Here is a 22,550-nt window from a genome sequence, read left to right on the forward strand (position 1 = left end):
TAACTCAAACATTGTAAGTGTAGGGGGAAAACCAGCACATTTAGATGAATCCCCGAGCGAGCGGATCTTTCAATAAAGAATCAATTTTCGGGCTTCCCTGGTGGCGCAGTGGTTGAGAGTCCGCCTGCCGATGCAGGGGACACGGGTTTCGTGCCCCGGTCCGGGAAGATACTACATGCTGCGGAGCGGCTGGGCCCGTGAGCCATGGCCACTGAGCCTGCGCGTCCGGAGCCTGTGCTCCGTAACGGGAGAGGCCACAACAGTGAGAAGCCCGCGTACCACAAAAAAAGAAAAAAGAGTCAACTCTCCCTGCCCCGTTAGTATATTTATTATGTAAAACTGAAAAGACAGGTATTTGGTCTGCTTAAGGACTGTGTCGCTGGGTCCACGGGTGTCCCCTGCCCCAGCCTGGGGCTCTCGGGCCACATGGCCGCCTCATGGCCTATTGAGGGGGTGATGGGCTTTCTTGTGGGGGGGCTGGGCAGCTTCCTTGCTTCCTCCAGATGTGCATGGGTGGGGTCCCTCCGGCGTCCTCCTGCACTGCCCCGTCGCAGGCACAGGGAAAGCAGCTCAGACCGGATGGGCTGCCCGGGGGTGGGGTGGGTGGGGAGCGGTCCTCACAGCCGAGCCGTCCCCCGTGATGGATTTGCTGGCTGAGAGCTCCCAGGCCTCTTTCCCGGACTACCTGTGTTGGCAGGTTGGACCCCAAGACGAGGTCCCTCCCGAGTCACAGCTGTGACCACCTTTCGAGTCAACAAAGGCGCCCAGAGCCGCCCAGAGGCCGGGTGGCGGCGGGGACCCTCGCCAGCCCCGCCACGTCCTGCGTAGTGCCTGGCCCGAGGCCCCGCTGCAGAGCCAGGTTCTGGACCAGCCGTCTGTCCCCCGCCTGCCCGGTCCAGGGCTGGCCCGTCCGAGGCTGGCGGGCTCCACGGGGGCAGAACCTCCGGATCTCTTTCCTTCCCCCAGAGGCAAACATCAGGGACGGGGGAGGTGGCCACGAGGCAGAGTGTGAGTAATCGACATCACAACAGTGATCCTTTGGGGGGTCGGCGCAGCGGGGCAGTTGTGTCCTACCCTCATGAGGTGACCTTGGTCGCCCTGGGCAGAAGGGGCCTGGGGACCTGCCCGGACGGGATCTGCCCTCTTGGGGGTGTCAGCAGGGGCGAGGAGACGCAGGGGACCCAGGGCCCAGGCGCAGGAGGGGGTCTTGTGACTCGGTCTTGTGGGTGAAGGGAGGCCGAGGAGGTGGCAGGGGATGCCGCAGGCCGCGCCGGAGGGCTGAGGGGGCCTGGCGGGCATTTGTGCAGGTGGAGGGCAGCTGGTGTGGGCGCTGGGGGCTGCTCCCCGCCCCCCGGGGGGAGCGACAACAGCCCAGCCCTCCAGCCGTCAGCCGGAACCCGACCATTCATCACATCTCCGCGGTGTATCTAAGAAATCACTGCGTGACTCGAGGTCATACAGATTTTCTAGTTTGTTTTCCTCTAAAAATTTTGTAGCTTCAGTTTTTATGTTTAGATTTATAACCCACTTGTGTTAATTTTTGTACGTGGTCTGAGTTCTGCGCACGACACCCAGTGACGTTGTCCCCTGCCCCCTGAATTAATGACCTTTATACTGCATCACAGATCGGTCGACCTTACACACGTGGGTCTATTTCTGGACTCCCTGTCCTGTTCCGATGGTCTGTCTGTCCACTTTGGCACCAGCACCCCAGTCCTGGTCACAGTGGCTTTATGATGCGGTTCAAAATCTGTCGACTTGGCCTCCCTTTGTCCTTTTTCAGTTGTTTTGCCTATTCTAAGTCCTTTGCATTTTCATGAGAATTTTAGATTCAGGTTGTCGGTTTGCAGCAAAAAGCCTGTTGGGGTTTTGATTGGGTTTGCGTTGAATCTGTAGACCAATCAAGGAGAATTGATATCTTCATAATACTGAGTTTCCGGACCCACGGACACTCTGTATCTCTCCGTTTATCGAGGTCTTTTCTTAAATTCTTGGCGAAGCTTCACAGGTTTCGGGGTGCCAGTCCGGCGTTCTTTGCCAGGTTCATCAGCGTTTATGTAGGTGACCACGTGTCACATCTCACTGGACATGATGCCTTCTTTCTGGTCTAAGGGAGCATCCGGGGTGATGTCAGCTGTAGGGTTTTCACAGATGCCTTTTGTTAGGACGAGGGCGTTTCCCGCTACTCCTCATGTGAGTTTCTGTCAGGAGTGTATGTTGGATTCTTGTCAAATGTTCATGTCTATTAAGGCGATCGTAGTGTTTTTTCTCACTTACTGTGTTTATGTGGTGAATTACATTGACTGGTTTTCAAACGTTAAAGCAACTTTTTGTTCCTGGTATAAATCTCACTCGGTCATGATATATTATCCTTTTAGTATGTTGTTGGATTCCGTTTGCTAATTTGCTAACATTTTGTCTAGAATTTTTGCGTTTTGTTCAGGAGGGGTATTTTTCTCTAGTTTTCTTGCAGTGTTTTGGTATCAGCTAATGCTGGCCTCATTGAATGAACTGGAGAGTGTTCCTTCCTCTTCAGTTTTTGGGAAGAATTTTTACATAATTGGTACTATTCCTTCCTTAGATGTGTGGTGGCATTCACCAGCGAAGCCGTCTGGACCTGGAGCTTTTTCTTCTGAAGGTTTTTGACTATATGTTGATGGGTATATATAGTGTGTGCTGGTCAGGCTCTCTGCTTCTTTTCCTGAGTGAGCTTTGATCCAGTTCATTGGTATAAGTTGTTCACGTATTCCTTTTTTTGCCTTTGTGTCTTTTTTCCTTGATCTCTATTCAGATCAGTCTGAATAGAGGTTTTATTCATCTTTTCAGAGAACCATCTCATGGTTTCATTGATTTTTTTTTCTCTAGTGTTTTTCTATTTTCTATCATTGATTCCCACTTCAAACTTTCCTCTACTTACATGGGTTTCATTTTCTCTTCTTTCTCTAGTTTCTTGTGGGAGTTGAGACCAGTGATTGGAGACCTTCCTTCTTTCTCTCCTGTGGGTGTTCAGTGCCATAAACCCTCTCAAGCAGCAGCATCCCACAGACGCTGGTATGTTGTGCTTTCATTTTTGTTCAAGTCAAAATCCTTCTAGTTTCCCTTTCCATTTCTTCCTTTTCCCGTGAGTTGCTTTTTTTTTTAGAAATGTGTTACTTAGTCTCTAGATGTTTGGGGATTTTTTTCAGCGATCTTGCTGTTATTTCTAATTAACTCCATTGTGGTCAGAGAACACACTTTGTGTGATGTATAATTCTTTGAACTTACTGGGACTAGTTTTATTTCCCGGCACGTGGTCTATCTTGGTAAATGTCCTGTGCGCACTTGAAACTAATTTCTGCCATTTTTTTTTAATTAATTAATTTTTTGGGGGGCTGCATTGGGTCTTCGATGCTGCGCCCAGGCTTTCTCTAGTTGCGGCGAGCAGGGGCTGCTCTTCGTTGTGGTGTGCGGGCTTCTCACTGTGGTGGCTTCTCTTGCTGCGGAGCACGGGCTCTAGGCGTGTGGGCTTCAGTAGTTGCGGCACGCGGGCTCAGTAGTTGTGGCTCGCGGGCTCTAGAGCGCAGGCTCAGTGGTTGTGGCGCACGGGCTTAGTTGCTCCACGGCATGTGGGAATCTTCCCAGACCAGGGTTCGAACCCACGTCCCCTGCATTGGCAGGCGGATTCTTAACCACTGCGCCACCAGGGAAGTCCCTCTCCTGTCGTTGAGTGAAGTCTTCTATAAACGTCAGTAGACCAAGTTCGTTGATAGTATTCAAATCTATATCCTTATTTGTTCTGTCAATATGGAGAGAGGGGTATTGAAATAACTATTTCTGTTGTGCAGATTTATCAGTTTTACTTCATGGACCACAAGCTCAGGCATCGGGTGCATGGATGTTTCGGGTTGTTATGTCCTCTTGGATAATCGTGAAATGATCTTCTTTATCCCGGTAATAATGTCTGCTCTGAAATCTGCTTTGTGTGAAATCAGTGTAACCACTCACTCTCCTTTTGACCAGTGTTAGCCGGATGTCTCTTGTGCCAGCCTGTTACTTTGATCTGGTTTGTATCTTTATAAGCAAAGTGTATTTTGTGGGGCCAGCATGCAGTTGGATCTTGCTTTTTTATCCAATCTGACAATCTCTGCTTTTTCTTTTTTTTTTTTTTTTTCTGTCTGAACCCCATGGCATGTGGAACTTCCCCGACCAGGGATCAGCCCCGAGCCCCCTGAAGTGGAAGTGCAGAGCCTTAAGCACTGGACCGCCAGGGAAGTCCTGACACTCTCTGCCTTTAAATTGAGATGTTTGGCCATTAGCATTTAATGTTATTGATGGGGTTAGGTTTAAATCAGCGTCCTTCATTCCTTCATGTCTGGTGTCTGGAAAGCCCTTGTATATTTGTCTGTTTTTGGTTGTTTTGGGTGAGATGCTAAGCTCCATCCATCTTAGCCGGAAGTAGAAAGGACAGCAGTAATGACTTAATACCATTCAGTACTCAGCCCATGTTCAATTTTCCCCAATTGTCTCAAAAGTATCTTGTTCCAGTTGGTGTGTTTGAATCCGGATCTGAATAAGGTCTACACGTTGCGTTCAGTCGATGTGATTCCCGAGCCCTTTTTACCCAGACCAGTGTCCCACCCCTTCTTTCCATGTCATTTACTTAGGGAAGAAACTGAATCACTTGTCCAGTAGAATTTTCTGAGTTTGGGCGATTATATCTTTGTGATGCTTTTTAACGTGTTCCTCTGTATTTCCTGAACCTGATAGTTATAAAGAACTCTGCGTAAACGTGCTGCGTGTTCGGTTGAAGCATGTGAAATCGCCAATATTTGACTATTTGCCCTGCCAAGTGCCGTGTCCTGACGTTCCACGTCACGCTACCTGTCCCAGCCCGTCGGGAAGCGCCACTTTGCATGACACTGAGATTGACCAGTGGGTTCAGGAGGTCAGCCTGACCCTCACGGCCAGGTTCTCCGCCCTGTCCCTGATGATAGAGTTTCCTGGGTCCTCACTGAGGAGCTGCAGGTGGTGATGCTTCAACTCCGTCATGCCGTGTCGGGAACCTTCCAGGTTGTCTGGGGTGGGCAGTAGGATTTGGGGACCGTCTCCCAGGCAGTCAAGTCCAGATGTGAATTCACTGCTGGGGGAAGACTGCGTGCATCTCAGCATCGATGTATTCCCTGGACAAGCTGGTGGAAGGTGTCCAGTGAGCAGGTGATGGCTGAGCGAGCTAATGGACAGTGGTGAAGGGGCAGTTCGGCTGGGGGAAGCTCTTGGACGCCACTCTGTGGGACAGGGCGCAGCTTGGGACTCCCTCTCGCGGAGCCCCCCAGCTCCCACCCTTCCCAGTCCCTCCAGGCCAGGCCGTCACCCACTTTCAGATGGAACCAGCTGGGCGGGCCCCACCGAGCCCCGCTGCAGGGAAGCCCCTCACCCAGCAGGCTGGGTGGGAGGCCGCTGAGCTGTCGTGCGTTCCCGCGTCCACCCGCGCGTGGAGATCAGCGTTCGCAGGGGCCCCCTCCGTTGGCTGCCTCGCGTGCGGATATGACACTGAGCACAGACAGAGGTGGGGTGTCATTTGACGGTGGAGCCAGGTGCAGGGAGCGGGAGGTTCTGGCTGTGCTGGGTGGTCCAGGGCAGCTCGTGGCGTGCATCGCAGGCAGGAAGAAGAAGGTGAGAAGGCTGGAGCACCTGTGTGTCTGGCAGGAGGGGACCGCCACCCGAGCGGGAGGGGTGGTGGTGCACAGGTGGTTCGTGCTTCTGGGCTGTGGGCCCCTTTGAGAAACGCAGGGAAACGCTGGCTCCTTCTCAGCAAAAGCTACAAATGCAAAAGCGCTCGGCCTTTGCTTCCGTTTGGGGATGTTTACTGAGCCCCAGAACACGCCCAGGCCCCCAGGTGGAGAGCCCGGACGAGACGGTGGCCGGCCTCCCTCCTGCCGGGTTCAGGGCCGCGGGGGCTGCAGGGGGAGGTTCTGGCAGACGGGTGCCCGCGTGGTCCCAGTTCTGCCGGCCCTCACCGCCCGGGATGCGGGCGCAGCAGGCTTTCCTCACCTGTGGGCGGCCCCCCGCCGCCCCCACTTGTTCCCCCAGAAGGAGGCAGACAGCGCCGCAGTCTCCTCCAGACACGCGTCAACTCCCGGACTCGCACAGCAGCGCTACGAGGTGCGACGTCGCTGCTTGGCTCCCTCTTCCGGGTCAGGAAACTGAGGCAGAGAGGGGCTGCGACGCCCCCGGGTCACACGGCTGGTAGGCAGAGGAGCTCGTGGGTGGACCTGGACCCGGCACCCAGCCCACCTGCCGTCCTCCGGGCGCTGGGTCCCTGCCCAGCAGTCAGTCCTTTAAGGAGCATGAGGACCCTTGCCTCACTTCACATGGGGCCTCACTTCGAGGACACGTGGGGGCGTCTGAGAGGCTGGGGGCCGTCCAGAGCAGCCCCCCTGCCGCGCTGTGTAGGTGCTCGGGGCACAGGTTCCTCCTGCTGCCCTGGCTTTTGTCCTGTGGACCCATCTGGGCTTTGAGTTATCACTGTTAAATTACATGTACCAATCAAAGCAAGCACTTACTTCCTGTGTTGTTTCCCCATTTTCTTTTCAAGAGAACACTCTATCACAACATCAGGCCTGTAGTAGGGCCCCCAGTAAGAGCTGGACGTATGGCTACATGGGCGCTTGGTGGGTGGGTGGATGGATCGAGAGGAAGGACTTCTCATGCCTCCAGCGCTGGAGACTCTGCTCTGTGGACCACAGGCCCTGAAAAGACCCCCCAGAGTCCACCTCTGTCCTTGTGGCCTCACCCCCATGCCCCATCGTTTCAGTTGCTGTCACCCACGCTCACTGTGTCCCCAGTGAGATGCTCAGACAGTGTGGGATGCTTGGCGGGTCCTGGTTCTAACAGGTGCCACTGGGCTGTCAGCCTCCCTGTGTGAGGGTGTCCCGGGGGACACACTGTTACCTGGCCCTGGGCGAGCATACGGTCCCTGTGATCTGTCTGTGGTCGGTACCACTGGTGTTTCAGGCAGAGGACACGGCCCACGGGCACACGGTCTGTGACAGCTGGCCAGGGTCCAGGCCTGCTGAGCCCGCGGCGACCCCCCTGGCTCACACACAGGAGTTCCATGTCCTGAGTCAATGACGTCACCCATCAACACTCTGATGCCTGGGCCTCAAACCCAGCAGGCCTCTGAGAGTTGGGACACAGCGCCCTGCGGAGCTGGTGGCTCCTAGCTCAGATGCCTCGCGTGTCTTGGGAACGTGCTTTTTCTCCTTCCCTGTGGACGCTGGCGAGTCGGCTTTGCAGTTAACGGGGCTGCCCATCCGGCGGACATGCGGCTGTTGTCTCCCTGCCGCCCCCCCCGCATGAGCCTGCAGGAGCCCGAGCCCACATGGGACGCCTGCTCCCACCCCGGGCATGGCTGCGGCCGGGGTTGCCGTGCAGGGTGGAAGCCCCCATAGCCTCAGTGTCCAGATTTTTCACCTCAAATTGGATGCCTGGGTTTTTGTTTTTTAAGTAAAGTATTTATTTTTGGCTGCATTGGGTCTTCGTTGCTGTTTGCGGGCTTCTCATTGCAGTGGCCTCTCTTGTTGCAGAGCACGGGCTCTAGGCGCGCGGGCTCAGTAGTTGTGGCACGCGGGCTTCGTTGCTCCGCGGCATGTGGGGTCTTCCCGGACCAGGGCTCGAACCCGTGTCCCCTGCACTGGCAGGCGGGTTCTTAACCACTGCGCCACCAGGGAAGCCCCAGATGCCTGGGTTTTAATGTGGAAGTTCTAAGTGGTGTTGAATTGTTGGGTCAAATGCTTTCTATTTTTTATTTATTTATTTTTATTGGAGTGTAGTTGCCTCACCACGTGGTGTTAGTTTCTGCTGTACAGCAAAGTGAGTCAGCCACACGTTTACACATAGCCCCCTTTTTTGGATTTCCTTCCCATTTAGGTCACCACAGAGCACTGAGCTCCCCATGCTATGCAGCAGGTTCTCACGCAGCATCAATAGTGTACATATGTCAATCGCAGTCTCCCAATTCATCCCACCCCTCCTCCCCGCCTTGGTGTCCATACGTTTGTTCTCTACGTTTGTGTCTCTGTTTCTGCCCTGCAAATAAGATCATCTGTACCAGTTTCTTCAGATTCCACATATATGCGTTAATATACGATATTTTTCTCTTCCTGACTTACTTACGTCACTCTGTATGACAGTCTCTAGGTCCATCCACGTCTCTACAAATGACCCAATTGCGTTCTTTTTCATGGCTGAGTAATATTCCATTGTATATACGTACCACATCTTCTTTATCCGTTCCTCTGTTGATGGACAGATACTTTTAAATGCTGTGGGTTTGACCAAAACACCTCTGGGCTATGCCTTATGCCCTCTGAGCCCCAGGATGCGGGCCCCGGGCTGCCGGGGGGAACAGAGCCACCTCCTTTACAGGCAAACCTAGCACCATCAGTGTGGCTGAGTGGGACCCGGAGGGGACCGAGACGCAGGGGCTGCTCTTGGGATCAGGGCCCCTGGGGGAGGGGCCCTCCACCCGGACGAGGCGCTGGTGCTGGCGTGTGGCCATCCGTCGCCCGCTGGGTCTTCCCCGCACACTGGGAGGTGGATAAGGAGTCACTGGCCCGTTTGTCGCATTTCCCTGCTGACTTGGTTGACGGAATGTACAGCTGGCGGCTGGCTGTCAGGGACAAATTCCCCCGATTTCCATCCATCCCAGTCCCCTCCTGCCCCGGCAGCCTCCTTCCTGGCCCAGATTCTGTGGGAGAGGTTTGCAAAAAAAAAAAATCAACATTTTGGGGAAGAGGCCTACCCGTTACAGAGGTGAACTGGTGACCCTGCCTGGGGTGCGGGCAAGGTGGCCCAAGGTGGCAAACGCAGAACCAGCCCGGTTCACTTGGATTTCAGGGAAACAACAAATGGGAGCTACATTTGGGGCAACTTGTACTGAATTACTTGTTCTTTATATGAGATCCAGGTTCACCTGGGGGCCTGTGTTTCTCTGGCAGCCCTAGGGAGAGGGAACGTGAGTGTGGGGTAGGGCCAGGGGCTGGGCCAGGGCATCTCCATTTTGGGGTCCTGGCAACCTAGAAGCCACGCCAAGTCAGGAGGGTGACAGCAGAGCGTCTGGTCGTCCCGCTTCGCGCCAGTCACTCGGCCCCCGGGGTGATGACCCGCATCGTCTCACGGCCCAGCCCGTGGTGGCCGGTCCCCTGTGCTCAGCTCCAATGCCGGCTTCCGGGCCCCTAATCCGATGAAGTGTGCAGCTGGGCCCCGGGAAAGGCCAGGCGGGACATTAACCTCGGACCCAGCAAGGCTCCTGGCTGCTGCTTTATTGATTGCCTTGAAATAACAACCTGTCTAAGGCTGGCCAGCCGGGAGGCAGACAGCTGTTGGCGAATCGGATTCGCTGTTGCCCCTCCTTCCTCTCCCACCTTTTGTCTCTGGGTTGCTCAGAAAGTGCAGTTACAACCCCGCCGTTTCCCAGGTGAAGGAGCAGGCGTTGGGGGGCCATCCGGGAGGCCAGAGCTGGCAGAGCGGTCCCCAAAGGGCCTTTGGTGGAAAGACACTCCACCGTCCGCAGAGCAGCGGGGGGCCCAGCTCGGAGTCCGGAGGTCCCAGCGCCCGGTTCGCTCGGCTGAAGCTCGGCCCCCTCCGCTGCCCGGGGCTCTGGGCGGGGGTGCAGCCGGTCACGGCCCCCTTGGATACAGGGGAGAGGCCCCTCCTTCAGGGGCCGGACCCGGCGTGTTGTGAGCAGAAGAGTCTGCCCGGGTGGGTGACGTGGGTGGCCGTTCTCATCCGTCCCTAGAGCTCAGATTCTGCAGGGACGGAATGTTCAATAATCAGCTCTATTGAGCTAGAATGTGTATACAATAAAGTAAACACATTCTAAATGTAGTTTGAGTCTCGACAAATGTATACGCCTGTGTCACCACCGCCCTGATCAAGACCCTAACCCTTCCTTCCCCAGACGTCCTCTCCTGCCCCTTCCTAGTCAGACCCCCAGCCCAGCCGCTGCGGCTCTGACTCGTCACCGTGGTGGGCTCTGCCCTCCAGGCCTTTGCGAGGATGGAGACTCCTCCCGCTCTGCATGAAGCCGACGACAGCCGTCCTCTGGATGGACCACACTTCGTCCACGTGCCCCGTTCGGTGGGTGGCCGGTTCGGGGTGGGGGTAGAGCGCGGAACATGCCTGCACCGACAAACGCGGGGGCTCTGGGTCTGGCCCCCGGGGCTTGTGCTCCCGCACCGGGCCTGCAGGAGGGGTGAGGACGTGGTACTACGCGGTTTCCCACCCATTTCAGTGTCCTTTTGAAAGCGTTAGCTCGTCAGCTGGGAGGAAAAATCAATGGCCTTTAAAGCTGCATCTTGAAATCCCATACCAGGAACAAGGTTTTGTGACAAAAACAGCATGTTTGAAGGACAACTGGGCCCCTTCAGATAGAAGGGACCCTGGGCCCGGAGTCTCGGGGTCGCTCGGGTGCTCCTCTTTGTGGCTGAGTGACCCCCTCCCCCACCCCAGTCACTTCTGAGGGGCCCCGTCTTCCTGACGTGTAAACGGACCTCGTCCCACCCACCCCAGGCTTGTTTCTTTCTTTTTCTTAACATCTTTATTGGAGTATAATTGCTTTACAACAGTGTGTTAGTTTTTTTTTTTTTTTAATAAATTTATTTATTTATTTATGTTTGGCTGCGTTGGGTCTTTGCTGCTGCGTGCGGACTCTCTCTAGTTGTGACGGGCAGGGGCTGCTCTTCATTGCGGTGCGTGGGCTTCTCATCGCGTTGGCTTCTCTTGTCGCGGAGCATGGGCTCTAGGCCCGCGGGCTTCGGTAGTTGTGGCTCGCAGGCTCTGGGGCGCACGGGCTCAGTTGCTCCACGGCATGTGGGATCTTCCCGGACCAGGGCTCGAACCTGTGTCCCCTGCATTGGCAGGTGGATTCTCAACCACTGCGCCACCAGGGAAGTCCCGGTGTGTTCGTTTCTGCTTTATAACAAAGTGAATCAGCTATTGTTTTTCACCATTGAGAACGATGTTGGCTGTGGGTTGGTGATATATGGCCTTTACTATGTGGAGGTAGGTTCCCTCTATGCCTACTTTCTGGAGGGTGTTGAATTTTGTCGAAAGCTTTTTCTGCATCTGTTGAGGTGATCATACAGTTTTTCTCCTTCAGTCTGTTAATATGGTGTATCACATTGATTGATTTGCGTATATTGAAGAATCCTTCCATCCCTGGGATAAACCCCACTTGATCCTGGTGTATGATCCTTAGAATGTGCTGCTGGGTTCTGTCTGCTAGTATTTTGTTGAGGATTTTTGCATCCATGTTCACCAGTGCTATCGGCCCAGGCTTGTTTTGAGTGTTAAGTGAGCGCAGGTAAAAGCACTTAAATCGTCAGGTGCTGAATCGACGGTTGTGATTTTTATTGTTGGCGTTGACATCCTTCGCTTCTTGGGACGTCGGCGCCCCTCCCAGCTCACTCTGCCTGGACGTCCCGTCCACCCTTGTGGCTTGAGTCTCGGGTCCATGTGTGAAAGCAGGCTGCTTCCTCCGGCCAAGGACACTTGCGTCCACTTTGCCGACGGACAGTCACCCTGCAGGGACCTCCCTTCACCCCCTCGGTGGGTCCCCTTTGGTCCAGCTGCTTTGGAGGGGACTGTCCCCCAGGGGCCCCAGAAGGAAACGTGCAGATTCCTGTCCTGAAGGCCGACCACCCAGACGCCCCCCTGACTTTGAGCAAGTTGGCCCGGCTGGCTTTCGTGCCACAGGGACAGGCAGGCAGCTGTGGAGACGGCAGAGGCGGGAGGGAGCTGAGGGGCCGTCCTCAACTTGGCTGCGCTGTCGGCTGCTGAAGGTCGAGATTTCAGGCGTGACGAGCTTGAAAAAATAAAGGCAGGCTTCTGTGGCTAAAAGTTAAAAGCTGGAAAGTCTGTTTTTGGTGGCGCACTGGGGGGTAGGGCTGAGGGCCCAGGACCCGGTGGGAGCGCCCCGCGGATGGTGGCGCTGGGCCACGTCCGCAGGCTCCCTGCCCTCCGCGGTCCCCTGTGTCATGCAGTGGGCGACCCGAGTGTGTGCCAGGCCGTGGGCAGAGGAAGCCAGGGCGGCAGCGGGCCGCGCGGGCTCAGGGCCGCCCCTGCCCCCGTGTTTGTCGTGTTTGCCGGGAGAGGCTGCTTCCGGGAGCACCTTGTGGTCCGTCCGTACAGGACTCGCAGGGTGGATGCCCCACGGGGCTGGGCTGAGGACCCCCGGCTGCCAGCCGCATCCCCCCATCCCCCCTCCTCCTGACCCCTCCACCCCGCTCCCGCCCCGCACCGTGACCCTCCGCGCAGGCCTCACGCGCAGGCTGCTTCTCTCTCCGCTGCGTAGGTCGCGAGATGGGAACATAAGACCCGAAAGCTGAGCGGGGCCTTCGGGTCCCCCCACCTGGCCTGCTGCACCCTGGGCGGCGCCATCCTGCTTCTCAACGTGCTGCGCTCCCACTGGTAAGGCCCCCGCCCCCCACCCTGCGCGCCTGCGGGAGAGGCAGCCCGACCGCACGGAACTCCGTCCCCTCCACGAGAGTCCCGGTCGCCCGGGAAGGCTCGTGCGGGGGTCAGGCGGCACCCGGGACGTGGAAGGAAAACGGGAGCCGCGAGCTGTTGGGGGGCGGGGGGCGCGAACGGATGGACTGTTGGCTTTCACTGTGCAGGGGCTGCTCTGAGCTGGGCTACCCTCGCCCGCCCGGCTCTGCTGGCTGAGAGGTGCCCGCACGGAGGGCAGCGAGCAGTGGCCTCGGGGGCTGGGGGAGAGGACAGCCCGGTGGGCTCTGTGTCGGCTCCTGAAACCCTCCCGCGGGCTTGGCTGCTGGTGCGTTTGTACTGCACCCCGGCCTTCCTCCCCCAGTTACTCTCTAGAAACTCAGCCTGGGGGGAGAGGAGACCCAAACGGCCCCACCTGGGCTGCAGGCCAGCCCAGGTGCTACCCTTCGGCTCGATTGATTTTTTTTTTTTCCTGTTTTCTTCCCTAACGAGCCTTTGCAGACACTCTGGCCCTTCTGAATGAGTGAGTGAATGAGTGAACGGGTGAGCGAACGCGTGAGTGCCCGGGTGGGCACACTCCACCCCGCCAGCTGCGTTCTTCCTGGCAGCCACCGAGGAGGCATCTAAAGCGCCCGAAACCTGCTGCCTTTCCCCGAACAGGATGTGCTGTTCCCGGTTCTAGACTTCTGCGTTCTTGGCTTCCTGAGTCCAAGATGTAAAGAGAAAACCCCAGTTGGGCTCTCTTCAGCCTGGTACCTGGTAGCCCAGAACCCTGGGCCAGCCCCAGCTGCTGTTTCTGGGGGGTGGAGGCTGACAGTCCCTCCCGCCCTGCAGGTGGGCTGCGCCCAGGTGGGCAGCCAGGTGGGGGCCGGGGCAGCAGAGGGGCGGAGGGTGAGGCGATGGAGAGCCCGGCGGCCCAAGGGCTGAAGGGGGCCCCCTGGGGCCCCGACCCAAGCCCCCCCTTTGCCAGCGCTCGGCAGAGGCAGGTGGCTTTAGACGAGCCCCTCTCCCTGTCTGTCCTGCTTCTGTACCCTGAGGGCCAAGCCCCGAGGGCCGACGGCCTTTTCCTGTTCTTCCTGTTTCTTCTTGTGTCCTGGGCCCTTAGGAGGCCTGGGAGGAAGTGACCCCAGGTCCAGCGCCCTCCCCACCGTCCAGGCCCCTGTGTCAGTGCTGGCCAGGCCTGGTGTCTGGCTGAGCTGGCCACCCAGGGAATCTGGGGGGAGAGAAAGGACGCCCCCCCGCAGGCCTGTTTCCTCTTCTCCCCTCTCGGGTCCTCCTCCCGGTTGCCCCCTGCTGACAGGTCTGGGTGGTCTGGCTGGGGCTCTGCGGAGGGGCTCTGCGGGAGTCCCGCCCCCTTCCCTGGCACCCTTCACCTGTCACTTTATGTGGTTCCTGCAGGGGTGTAGGGGTGTGCGTGTGTGTGTGTGTGTGTGTGTGTGTGTGTGTGTTGAAACACACATTACTAAAATTGACCGTCTCAGCCATCTTACGGTATAGTTTTGTGATGCTCAGGACCTCACCATGTGAATGGGTGTCCATCAGTCATGGGCTGAGGTACAGCGGACAGGAGCCGGGCTGTGCTGGGGGGAGCAAGCCTCCCCCCACACCTGTGTGCTCGTTGCCTGAGGGCAGGTCCCTGCGTGTGCACTGGTGCACCGGCGGGGTGTCGGCACGGGTGGCTCTGTCCCTGTGGCCATCTGGGTGCCAGCCGTTGCTGACAGAGTCCAGCTGGAGCTGCTCAAGGACACGGTCAGGACAGGCCTGATGGCTGAGTGGCCGCACGAAGGAGCAGTGAATGGGGCAGACGGGAACAGCTCACCACAGAGCAGGCCGGGCAGCCGGCGCAGGGGGAGCACGTAGAGGTCGGGTGGGGCCTCCCCCAGGTTCATGGGCGGGGGACAGGACTCAGCTCCTGTGGCTGCAGGACCGAGGCTCTCATTCTGGAGTCTGTGCCCTCCCCACAGCAGGGCGGGCGCCTTCCTCCAGGCCAGCGGGAGAGTCTCTCTGACCTCCAAAGCCTCTTTGAAAGGGCCCCAGGGTAACATTTTCGGTGAAATGCCCCGACCTCGCACCACCAGGTACTGGCACCCCTGGTGTTCACAGGGCAGCCCACCCTCCAGGGGAGGGTGAGCCTGGTTATCAGCCTGGGCTCCTCCCCCTTCCTTTCCCCAACCGGGGGGATTTGTAAGACCACAGACCCTCTCTTGGCTGTGATGGGTTTGGGGAACACTTTGGAAAGGTGATGTGTTGATCAAATGTACAGAATCAGTACAGCATCGGAGCCCTAAATTCCACGATTTTTCACAGGTGGAAAATGTTACCCATGTGAACATTTTTTTTGATTTTGTGGTTGTATGCTTATTTTAATGTGTGTTAGAAAACACAAGTGAGCCTGTCAGATGCTACTCTCGTGGACAGTTTTGCTTGGTGTGGGCTGAAGAACGGGGAGCTTAGTGCCCCGAGCCTGAGACGGTGTCGCGGCCACGTCCCCGAGCGGCTGGGGTTCCCTGGGCTTATCGGCTGCGGATAGAAATGGGCACCAAGTGGGACACCCCAGCCCACCTCCACCCATGTTCCGGGGTTTCTGGGGAGCAGAATGCAGACAGGTTTGTCACATTGGTGACCAAAAGCTCAGTCCAGGTTTTAAAAGCAGAACTAGAGACATGGATGAGCCTCTCCACTCACACCCCCAGCGCAGAAAACCCCCAAAGAAACTGCGTCTCCTCCGTGGGATCACAGCTCTGGCCCCGCCCAGCGTGCCTGTCCTGCTTCATCTCATGGTGTCACCCTCAGTTCACTCCCCTGTCCCTCCAGCTGTCCCTGAGCTCTGTGGGCAGAGCCCAGCGGGTCACATACCTCCCAGTGTCACCATCACAGGGGTGAAAACTGAGCCTGGGGCACCCAGGTCTGTCTGAACCCAGTGCCACTCTTCTGCCCGAGCCCACGGCACTTCCATCGGGTCGCCATGCGGTGCCCCCCACTAGAACTTGGGGCCGTGGGTGCACCAGGCTGCAGGCGGCCTAGCGATGGCCAGAGGGGGCCCGGCATGCCTCGCTGCCCTAGGTTTGGGGGTCGGGGGTCAGCCTGGGCGGGGGCTGAGCGGAAGTGGGTCATCTGCGTGGAGGCCTGAGCGCCTCCCCCATCCCACTCACACACACTCGCTCTGCCGCGTGGTCCCTAGCACTCTGGTGGCCAAGGAGCCAGGGGCCTGCAGGTGGGCTCTGCTGGGCCAGGGCCCACCTGCTGCCCACGCCCGGCCCCTCCCACTCCACTGCCTGCAGATAGGAGAGGGGGAGGGGGTGGAGGCTGCTGGTCTCTCGGAGCTGGGGGTGGGGAGGTGGGGCACGGCTCGGCCACCTAGCACAGCACTGCGTGTGCGCGGCCCTGAGCCAATCCCAGCGGCTCAGCCTGGAGCAGCAGGGTGACCCTGAGCCCAGGCAGCAGGAGGGGTGGGTGGAGAGAAGGGGGTGTGGGCAGCGTGACCGGAGGCCAGGTGTGCCCTGACACATGTGTGCCACTGTTTGACAGGTCACCATGCAGGCCTCTGCCCACGGTGTCCTGTTTGCTGTTCAAACAGACACTTCTCCCTCTCTCCCTGCCCCCCTTCTTCCTTTGCGGGGAGGGGAGGCGAGGGGAGGGGGCTGCTTTTCCTCTGGCTACTGAACACGTACTGGGACCCCTTCTGCCTGGCGCGGGCAGGGAGCCAGGGAGGTGTTCGGGGCAGGAGGCGCCGCTGTTCTCACGGGCTGAATGTCGTTCGGGCAGCCCCCTCGGCAGCCCACTTCACTCGCTTTCGGCACCCGCCTTGCCCCGAGTTCGACACTCCTGGCCCGGCTACTCTGGGGGCCCCAGGGGGTGGGGGCGGGAGGGGCAGGGTGGCCCCTCTGCACAGCAGTGACGTGTCTCTCCCGTCCCCTGCCCCGCAGCTTCACGCAGGCCATGCTGAGCCAACCCAGGATGCAGAGCCTGGACAACCCCTTGGCCTACCGCATGGGCCTGGCACTCCTGGGAGTGGGCGGCGTGTTTGTCCTTTCCAGTTTCCTGGCTCTGGGCTTCACGGGGACCTTCCTAGGTAAGACCCGCAGGGCGGGGGGCCGGGGCCCGGCTACCACCAGCTCCAGGCCGCCTTTGTTCCTCCAGGCCTTGGCCTGCCCTGCTCCGCTTGGGAGGCCGGGCTCTCAAACCCCATCCAGCTGCTTGGCCGCCAGGAAGGGCGGGATTTCTGTTCGCTGTGTGCGGGCTGCGAGCCGGAGCTGGCAACACATGGGGGGCGCTGTGCCTTCTGCTTTCCCCACTGCCTGCGGCTCCGGTGCTTTGGGGCTGGGAGCCCAGTGCTGGCCTGGCTGGATGTCCTCCTGACGTCAACTCCCAGCAGCTTGGAAGCTCGGGAAGGGGAGCAGCCCGGGGGCGGGGTGGGGGCTGCAGGGGCCAGGGCAGCCCCGGGACTGGGGGAAGGGGAGGGGGCCACTGCCGCAGAGAGCGCCCTCCGGGCACACAGGGCACAGGGAGGTGACCCGGCTCTGACGGCCTGGTGAGGGGCTCCTGGGTCCTCCTCCCCTCGCCCCAGCCAGCTGTGGAGTCTTGGCCTCCATTCCCTGCAGTGCCTGGGGCGGCCTGGGGCTCTGCGGGCTGCAGCAGGGGTCCCACAGAAGACCCTCGGAAGGCAAATGAGACTTGTCGTCCTCTGGGGACCAGCACTTGGGCGAGGACCTGGCAGCAGCTGGAGGGAGCCCGGTGCTAGAGGAGGGTGTGCAGGTGCAGGGCCGCGGGCGGGAGGGCAGGGTGGCTGGTGTGCAAGGGCCAGTGGGGCCAGAGTGGAAGGCCAGCTGGGGGCCACGTCGCACGTGTCCCGAGAGCCATGCAGGGGACTGAGGTGTCACTCCCGGGGAGGAGGGGGCCACAGGCGTGGTCTCCCAGCAACGAGGAGGCGACCGGTGGGGCCGAGCCGGGATAGGGGGCAGGGAGGAGGGGGGGACCACGGTGTGGGCCTCGTGGAGGGGGAGGGAAGGGTGGTGCTGTTGCCTCAGGTCAGGAGGGCCGGGGTGAGCAGCCCCACAGCAGAGGGCGGCAGGCGGGGGCAGCGCAGGGTCTGGAGGAGGGAGGGGGAAGGGCCCAGATGCCAGCTGCCGCCGCGGAGAAACAGTGTGGAAACTCAAGGGGCCCACAGACTCTGGGATGTAGGGCATGGCAGCCGCTTCCCTCCGTGAGTCACCCCAAAGCTGGTCTCTGTGCCACCAGGAAGAAAGGTTCCCGCGGCTCCCCGGCCCCGAGCCCTCTGTCCCCAGACAGCGATGACGCCGCTGCCACTCCTGCCCTACTTGTGCCTGGAGCTCAAGGGACGTCGGGGAGAGGGGGCCTAGTGAGCAGTGCTGCGCCGGACACTGTGCCTGTGTCTCATGCCTCTAGGGGAGGCTTCTCAGGGCGGCCACACGCTCCCCTGTGAGCGGCTCCAGGCCGGCTGGTGGGGTCTGGGGTGGGGGGCAGCCTGGGCGGGGGGGGCGGAGGGCGGAGATGGAGGCAGAGACGGTGAATAGCAGGCAGGCCTGCCTTGGACAGTGTGGGGGGAAGGGTCTACAGGAGGGGATGTGAGCTGAGGGAGATGGCAGAGGAGAGGTGTGCAGGGAGCAGGCAATAGGCACCCCAGGCAGGGGGAACGGCGTGTGCAAAGGCACAGAGGCAGGTGGGCGTGGAGACTCAGTGCCTCGGCCCCTGGGGACCCCAGGCCCCTTCGCCTGGGATGGGGTGGCCAGGGTGTGACCCCCCCCCCTCCGCCGTCCTCCCCACCCTGTGCACAGGCGACTACTTCGGGATCCTGAAGGAGACCAGAGTGACCACGTTCCCATTCAGCGTCCTGGACAACCCCATGTACTGGGGCAGCACAGCCAACTACCTGGGCTGGGCCATCATGTAAGTCCCGGGCTCCCTCTGTGCCACCTGGGCGATGGGTCAGCTCTTGTACCACCGTGGAGCCCAGGGCACTGGTCAGGGTCCCCTTCCTAGAACAGGGGTCGGTTACAAGAGTGGGAGGTCCCCGGGCTGCAGGCAGGTGAAGGAATGGCTGTGGCTGGGGGCCCCACTGCCTTGTTCATGGACACTGAAATTAGAATTTCACATAATTTTCACGAGTCACAAAATATTCTTGGGATTTTTTAAAACAATTAAAATTGTAAAAGCTGTTCTTGGCCCGGGGCCTGCAGGCTGCTGACTCGGTGCTGGAACGTTTGGGCTGGGAGGCTCCCTGCCCACGGCCAGGCTGCAGGGATCCGCACCCTGCAGATGAGGCCCCGTGCCGACCTCCGTCTGCGTCGCCGGCTGTGGGTGCCAGCAAACGGCCCGCCGTCAAGGAGGCTGGCACAGGGCATCACGCCGCGTGCCCCCCAGAGCAGCTCCGATTTGTCCATTTTCTGGATGAGGACTTCTTCCATAGAAAGTTGTTTTTGTAGAAAGTGTTCTGCTTGAAAACCACTTACCTAGAAGGTTACTTACCAGTGCTCCCAGAGACCAGAAGGGCAACAGGACCCAAAGGAATGAATCAATGGTGGAAGGCCTGGAGCGAGCGAGACGTCCCCTCCCAGCCCCACCTTCGGGGGTGGCCCGGGATCCAATCACTGGGCTTTGAGTGATGAGGAGCTAGAGGGGCATGTGTGGGTCTGCGGGACACCCCCCAACCCCAGCCCCACTTCCGACCCTGCCCACCTACCTTCAGCCTGGCCCCTTTCACCTGGACTCAGGCAGTGGGATCCAGTGGGGCAGGCTTCACATCCCCGACTTACCCACTCCCACATGAGACTGGCAGGGTAAACCCCATGCAGGTCCCCCTGCAGCCTGCCCTGCTAGCACACCCAATGTTCCCTCCCACTTGGGTCTTTCCAAACCCAACTGGAGATGTCCCCTCCTCCAGGAAGTCCTCCCTGACCACATGCCCCCAACACACACACACACACTCACGTCCTTTCTCTGTGCTCAGACGGGGCCTCCAAGGGCAGAGCCACACAGTGGGTCCTCTCTGTGCCCCAGCAGTGCCTGGCACCCAGAAGTGAGAGGTCGCTGCCTCCTCAGGGCTGTCAGGCCAGGCTCTCAGGAACATGTGAGGGATCCTAGGGGGGCCAGGCTCCCACAGACCCCTCAGGAGGACAGCAGCCATGCGGTGATGAGGAGGGGGCCTCGGCTGTGCTGGGGATGGAGCCCTCTGTCTGAGTGCTCATTAGAGATAAGCCATTACCCGGGGCGCCAGACGCTGACCCAGCAGGGCTGCCCCAGGCCTTCCGCAGCCCATCTGTCCCCGACCTGCGGCCCCACGGATGGGCCTTCCGGGTACCCAAGCAACCAGGTGTGTGGGAGCCCCAGAAGGCCCAGAGCAGCGGGATTCTGGGGGCACCAGGAACTGGGCCTTCTCTCTCTGGGCCTGTCAGCCCGAGTGAGACGCCCCCTCCCCAGTATGCACAGCCGGGTCCCTGGGACCAACCCCACCTGCCCCAGGCTCGGGGCCAGGCCTGGGCTCTGGCATGTGGGTCACTGTGGACCTCAGTTTCCTCATCTGCAGTGTGGGATGGTCATCTCCACATAGGTTGTTAGGTGCGACAGGTCCTGGAAGGTGGGAAACTTGACATGGACGGAACGGAGAAGGGCCCATGTCGGGGTTGACCAGGCACCGGCTGCCCCGACCCTCGCCTCCGTAGAGCCTAGTTAGCTTCCCAGGCAGGGGCCGTCAGCCTTAGGGATACGGTGGCCACAGAGCCCTGGCCCTGAGGTCCCCTGGGGGGTCCAGCCTGCCCCTCCCCAGCCCCTGGGCTGCCTGGCTGTGCGGGGGAAGCCCTGCCCACTCAGGAAACAGCGCCAGGGCCAGTGAGCAGAGCCTCAGGAGGGCAGATCTCATTTCAGCCCCAAAGCATCTGTGGCCTTGGCATCTCCACGTGGCAGTGCCGAGGGCCAAGTGGCCCAGTCCGCCTCTCAAGCTTGATTTGAATGGAGCCCGTGGAACGGGAGTTGGCGGTTTCGTAGGGGACACTTACCCTTCGCTGTTGCTGGAGCCCCCAGATGGACAGTGTGATGTCCCAGCGGGAGGGGAGTGGGCAGGGCAGAGGGTCCCCAAAGGGTATTCGTGTGTCTTCCAGCCCCTGTGCCTCGGGGCCCCTGGCCTGGGGCTCACGTTCCCCTCTGGCTCCTGGGCTCCACCAGCCAGCTCACCCACCTCTCTCCTCCCCGACTGTCTATGCAGGGGCTCAGCCCCCACAGCAGTCACCAGGAGAGAGCCCGTGAAGGGGCCCAAGGGACGCTCCGCCTGGCTTTGGCGGCCCTGGGCCCATTTCTAGAAAACAGGCTGAGAACATCACCTCTGGTGGGCAAGGAGAGCGTTTTTTGCCCCGGGACAGCCTCCTGTGCAGAAGACACGCTGACCATTCAAGTGATTTGGGGAGGCCAGCCATTCCGTCCTCCCCACATCACTGTTCTGAGCTCCTGACTGGAGCTGGAGGCCTGTGGACAGGGAGCCAGGCCCAAACGGGCAGTGGCGAGCTAGTCCCCGGGTCAGGGCCCGGACCGTGGAACCCCGGTCCGAGAGAAGGCTGGACCCGGGCCTGCCCCTGACCCGTGTTTCCCCGCAGGCACGCCAGCCCCGCCGGCCTGCTGCTGACCACGGTAGTGGCGCTCACCTACACGGTCGCCATCCTGTACGAGGAGTGAGTAGGCGCCATCTCGGGCCGGGGCTGCCGTGTACCGTCCGCGTCACCTGCACCAGCCCTGCCTCTCCCTCCAAGGCCTTTCCTGGGGCCTGGGCAGCTGGCCACGCCGAGTCACCGTCAGGGTGGCAGACGAGCAGCTGAGAGCAGGCACAGGGTGGCCCGGGTGCCGGGCAGGTGGTGCTGGACCCTCCTGCTCCCACACGGACCCCTCACCCTGTCCATGCCGGGTGGGGGGCCTGGGTGGCAGCGTCAACCTCGACGCCAGCTGAGCAAGCCTCTCTCCCACCCCCGCAGGCCCTTCACCGCTGAGATCTACCAGCAGAAAGCCTCCCAGGCCCACAAGAGGAGCTGACGGACCGCGGCCACTCCGTGGGGGTCCCCACCTCGGGCTTGCCCCGAGCACACGCCCCTCGAGGGGAGGGGGAGAGTGGTGCCTGGCCTGGGCCGTCCAGTGCCTTGGAAATGTGGCTTGGGGGCCTGGAAGGCACCGTGTGGCCCCAGAGCCCCCTGCCCTGCCACCCACCACATCCTGACCAATAAAGGCGCCTGACCCCAGCCCCTCCTTGGTCTCTGTCTGTCCAAGCCAGGGAGGGGCAGGCTGGGGTCTGGGAGGGGGTCCGTGAGCCAGGAGCGGCGCCGCCATCCACGCCAAATGGGGGGGACTGCCCAGGCCTTTGGGCCTCCTGTGCCACCAGCTTCACCCCACTTCTGCCCCTCGTGGGGGGCCAGCGGGACCGGCCCTGCCTCGGCTTCCTGGGTTGGAAGCACTGGGCCCTCCCCCACCCCCTGCTGAACCTGGTGTCTCTGGGTACTGACATTTCTCTCCTAATCCCTCGTGGACCTCGTGTGGCCACAAGGAGCAGCTGTGGGGTCATCCGGGGCCGGTTGCCGGGCCTGACCACAGAGCCACAGGGATGGGGCAGGACCCGCCTTTGGGCCCGGCCTCCCTTGCACAGCCCCCAGCCCTCCAAGGGCACAGAACTCGCCTTTCCTCCCTTCAGGATGGCAGACGGGTGTACTCTATGTGTGCGCCTGGCCCTGAGCCTTGCGTTCTCACCTGTGAAGTGGCTGCCATAGCTGTGCCCGCCCTGGGCACCGGAGCTGCTGGGCCCCCACCCCGCCATGGAGCACCCCAAGGGTGCCCTTTGGTGTCTGGGTTCCAGAGGTCTCCGGGCTCGAGGGGCCACAGGAGGCACAGAGGCTGATCTTACCCAACGCCTCTGCTCACATACCTCCAGGGACAGGAAGCTCACCCCTCCGCGGGCACCGCTGCACACACATCCTCCCCAGCCTTCAAGGACGTGCTGGCCCCCATGGCCTAAGCCCTCCCTCTGTCAGGGCAAGACCAAGCACCTCCGGGCCTCTGACCCGCGGGTCACGCCG

The 22,550-nt window shown here is 60.1% G+C and overlaps 1 protein-coding gene across 3 annotated transcripts in view; it reads left to right on the plus strand.

The window, feature by feature from the left end:
* Window positions 1-21,720, plus strand: part of PEMT (phosphatidylethanolamine N-methyltransferase) — a 47,410-nt gene extending 25,690 nt beyond the window's left edge. Inside the window, exons 3-7 of one of the 3 annotated variants that reach the window (XM_065897300.1) lie at window positions 12,335-12,450; window positions 16,413-16,558; window positions 18,282-18,393; window positions 21,090-21,164; window positions 21,462-21,720. In XM_065897300.1, coding sequence (XP_065753372.1) covers window positions 12,335-12,450; window positions 16,413-16,558; window positions 18,282-18,393; window positions 21,090-21,164; window positions 21,462-21,519 — 507 coding nt within the window. In that variant the 3' untranslated portion in view covers window positions 21,520-21,720. The remainder of the gene's footprint in view (window positions 1-12,334; window positions 12,451-16,412; window positions 16,559-18,281; window positions 18,394-21,089; window positions 21,165-21,461) is intronic. The other 2 variants (XM_065897299.1, XM_065897301.1) reach the window with 2 other exon arrangements.
* Window positions 21,721-22,550: the final 830 nt, after the last annotated feature.

The sequence above is a fragment of the Phocoena phocoena genome, chromosome 19 (assembly GCF_963924675.1).
Source record: "Phocoena phocoena chromosome 19, mPhoPho1.1, whole genome shotgun sequence".
In the NCBI taxonomy this organism is placed as follows: domain Eukaryota; kingdom Metazoa; phylum Chordata; class Mammalia; order Artiodactyla; family Phocoenidae; genus Phocoena; species Phocoena phocoena.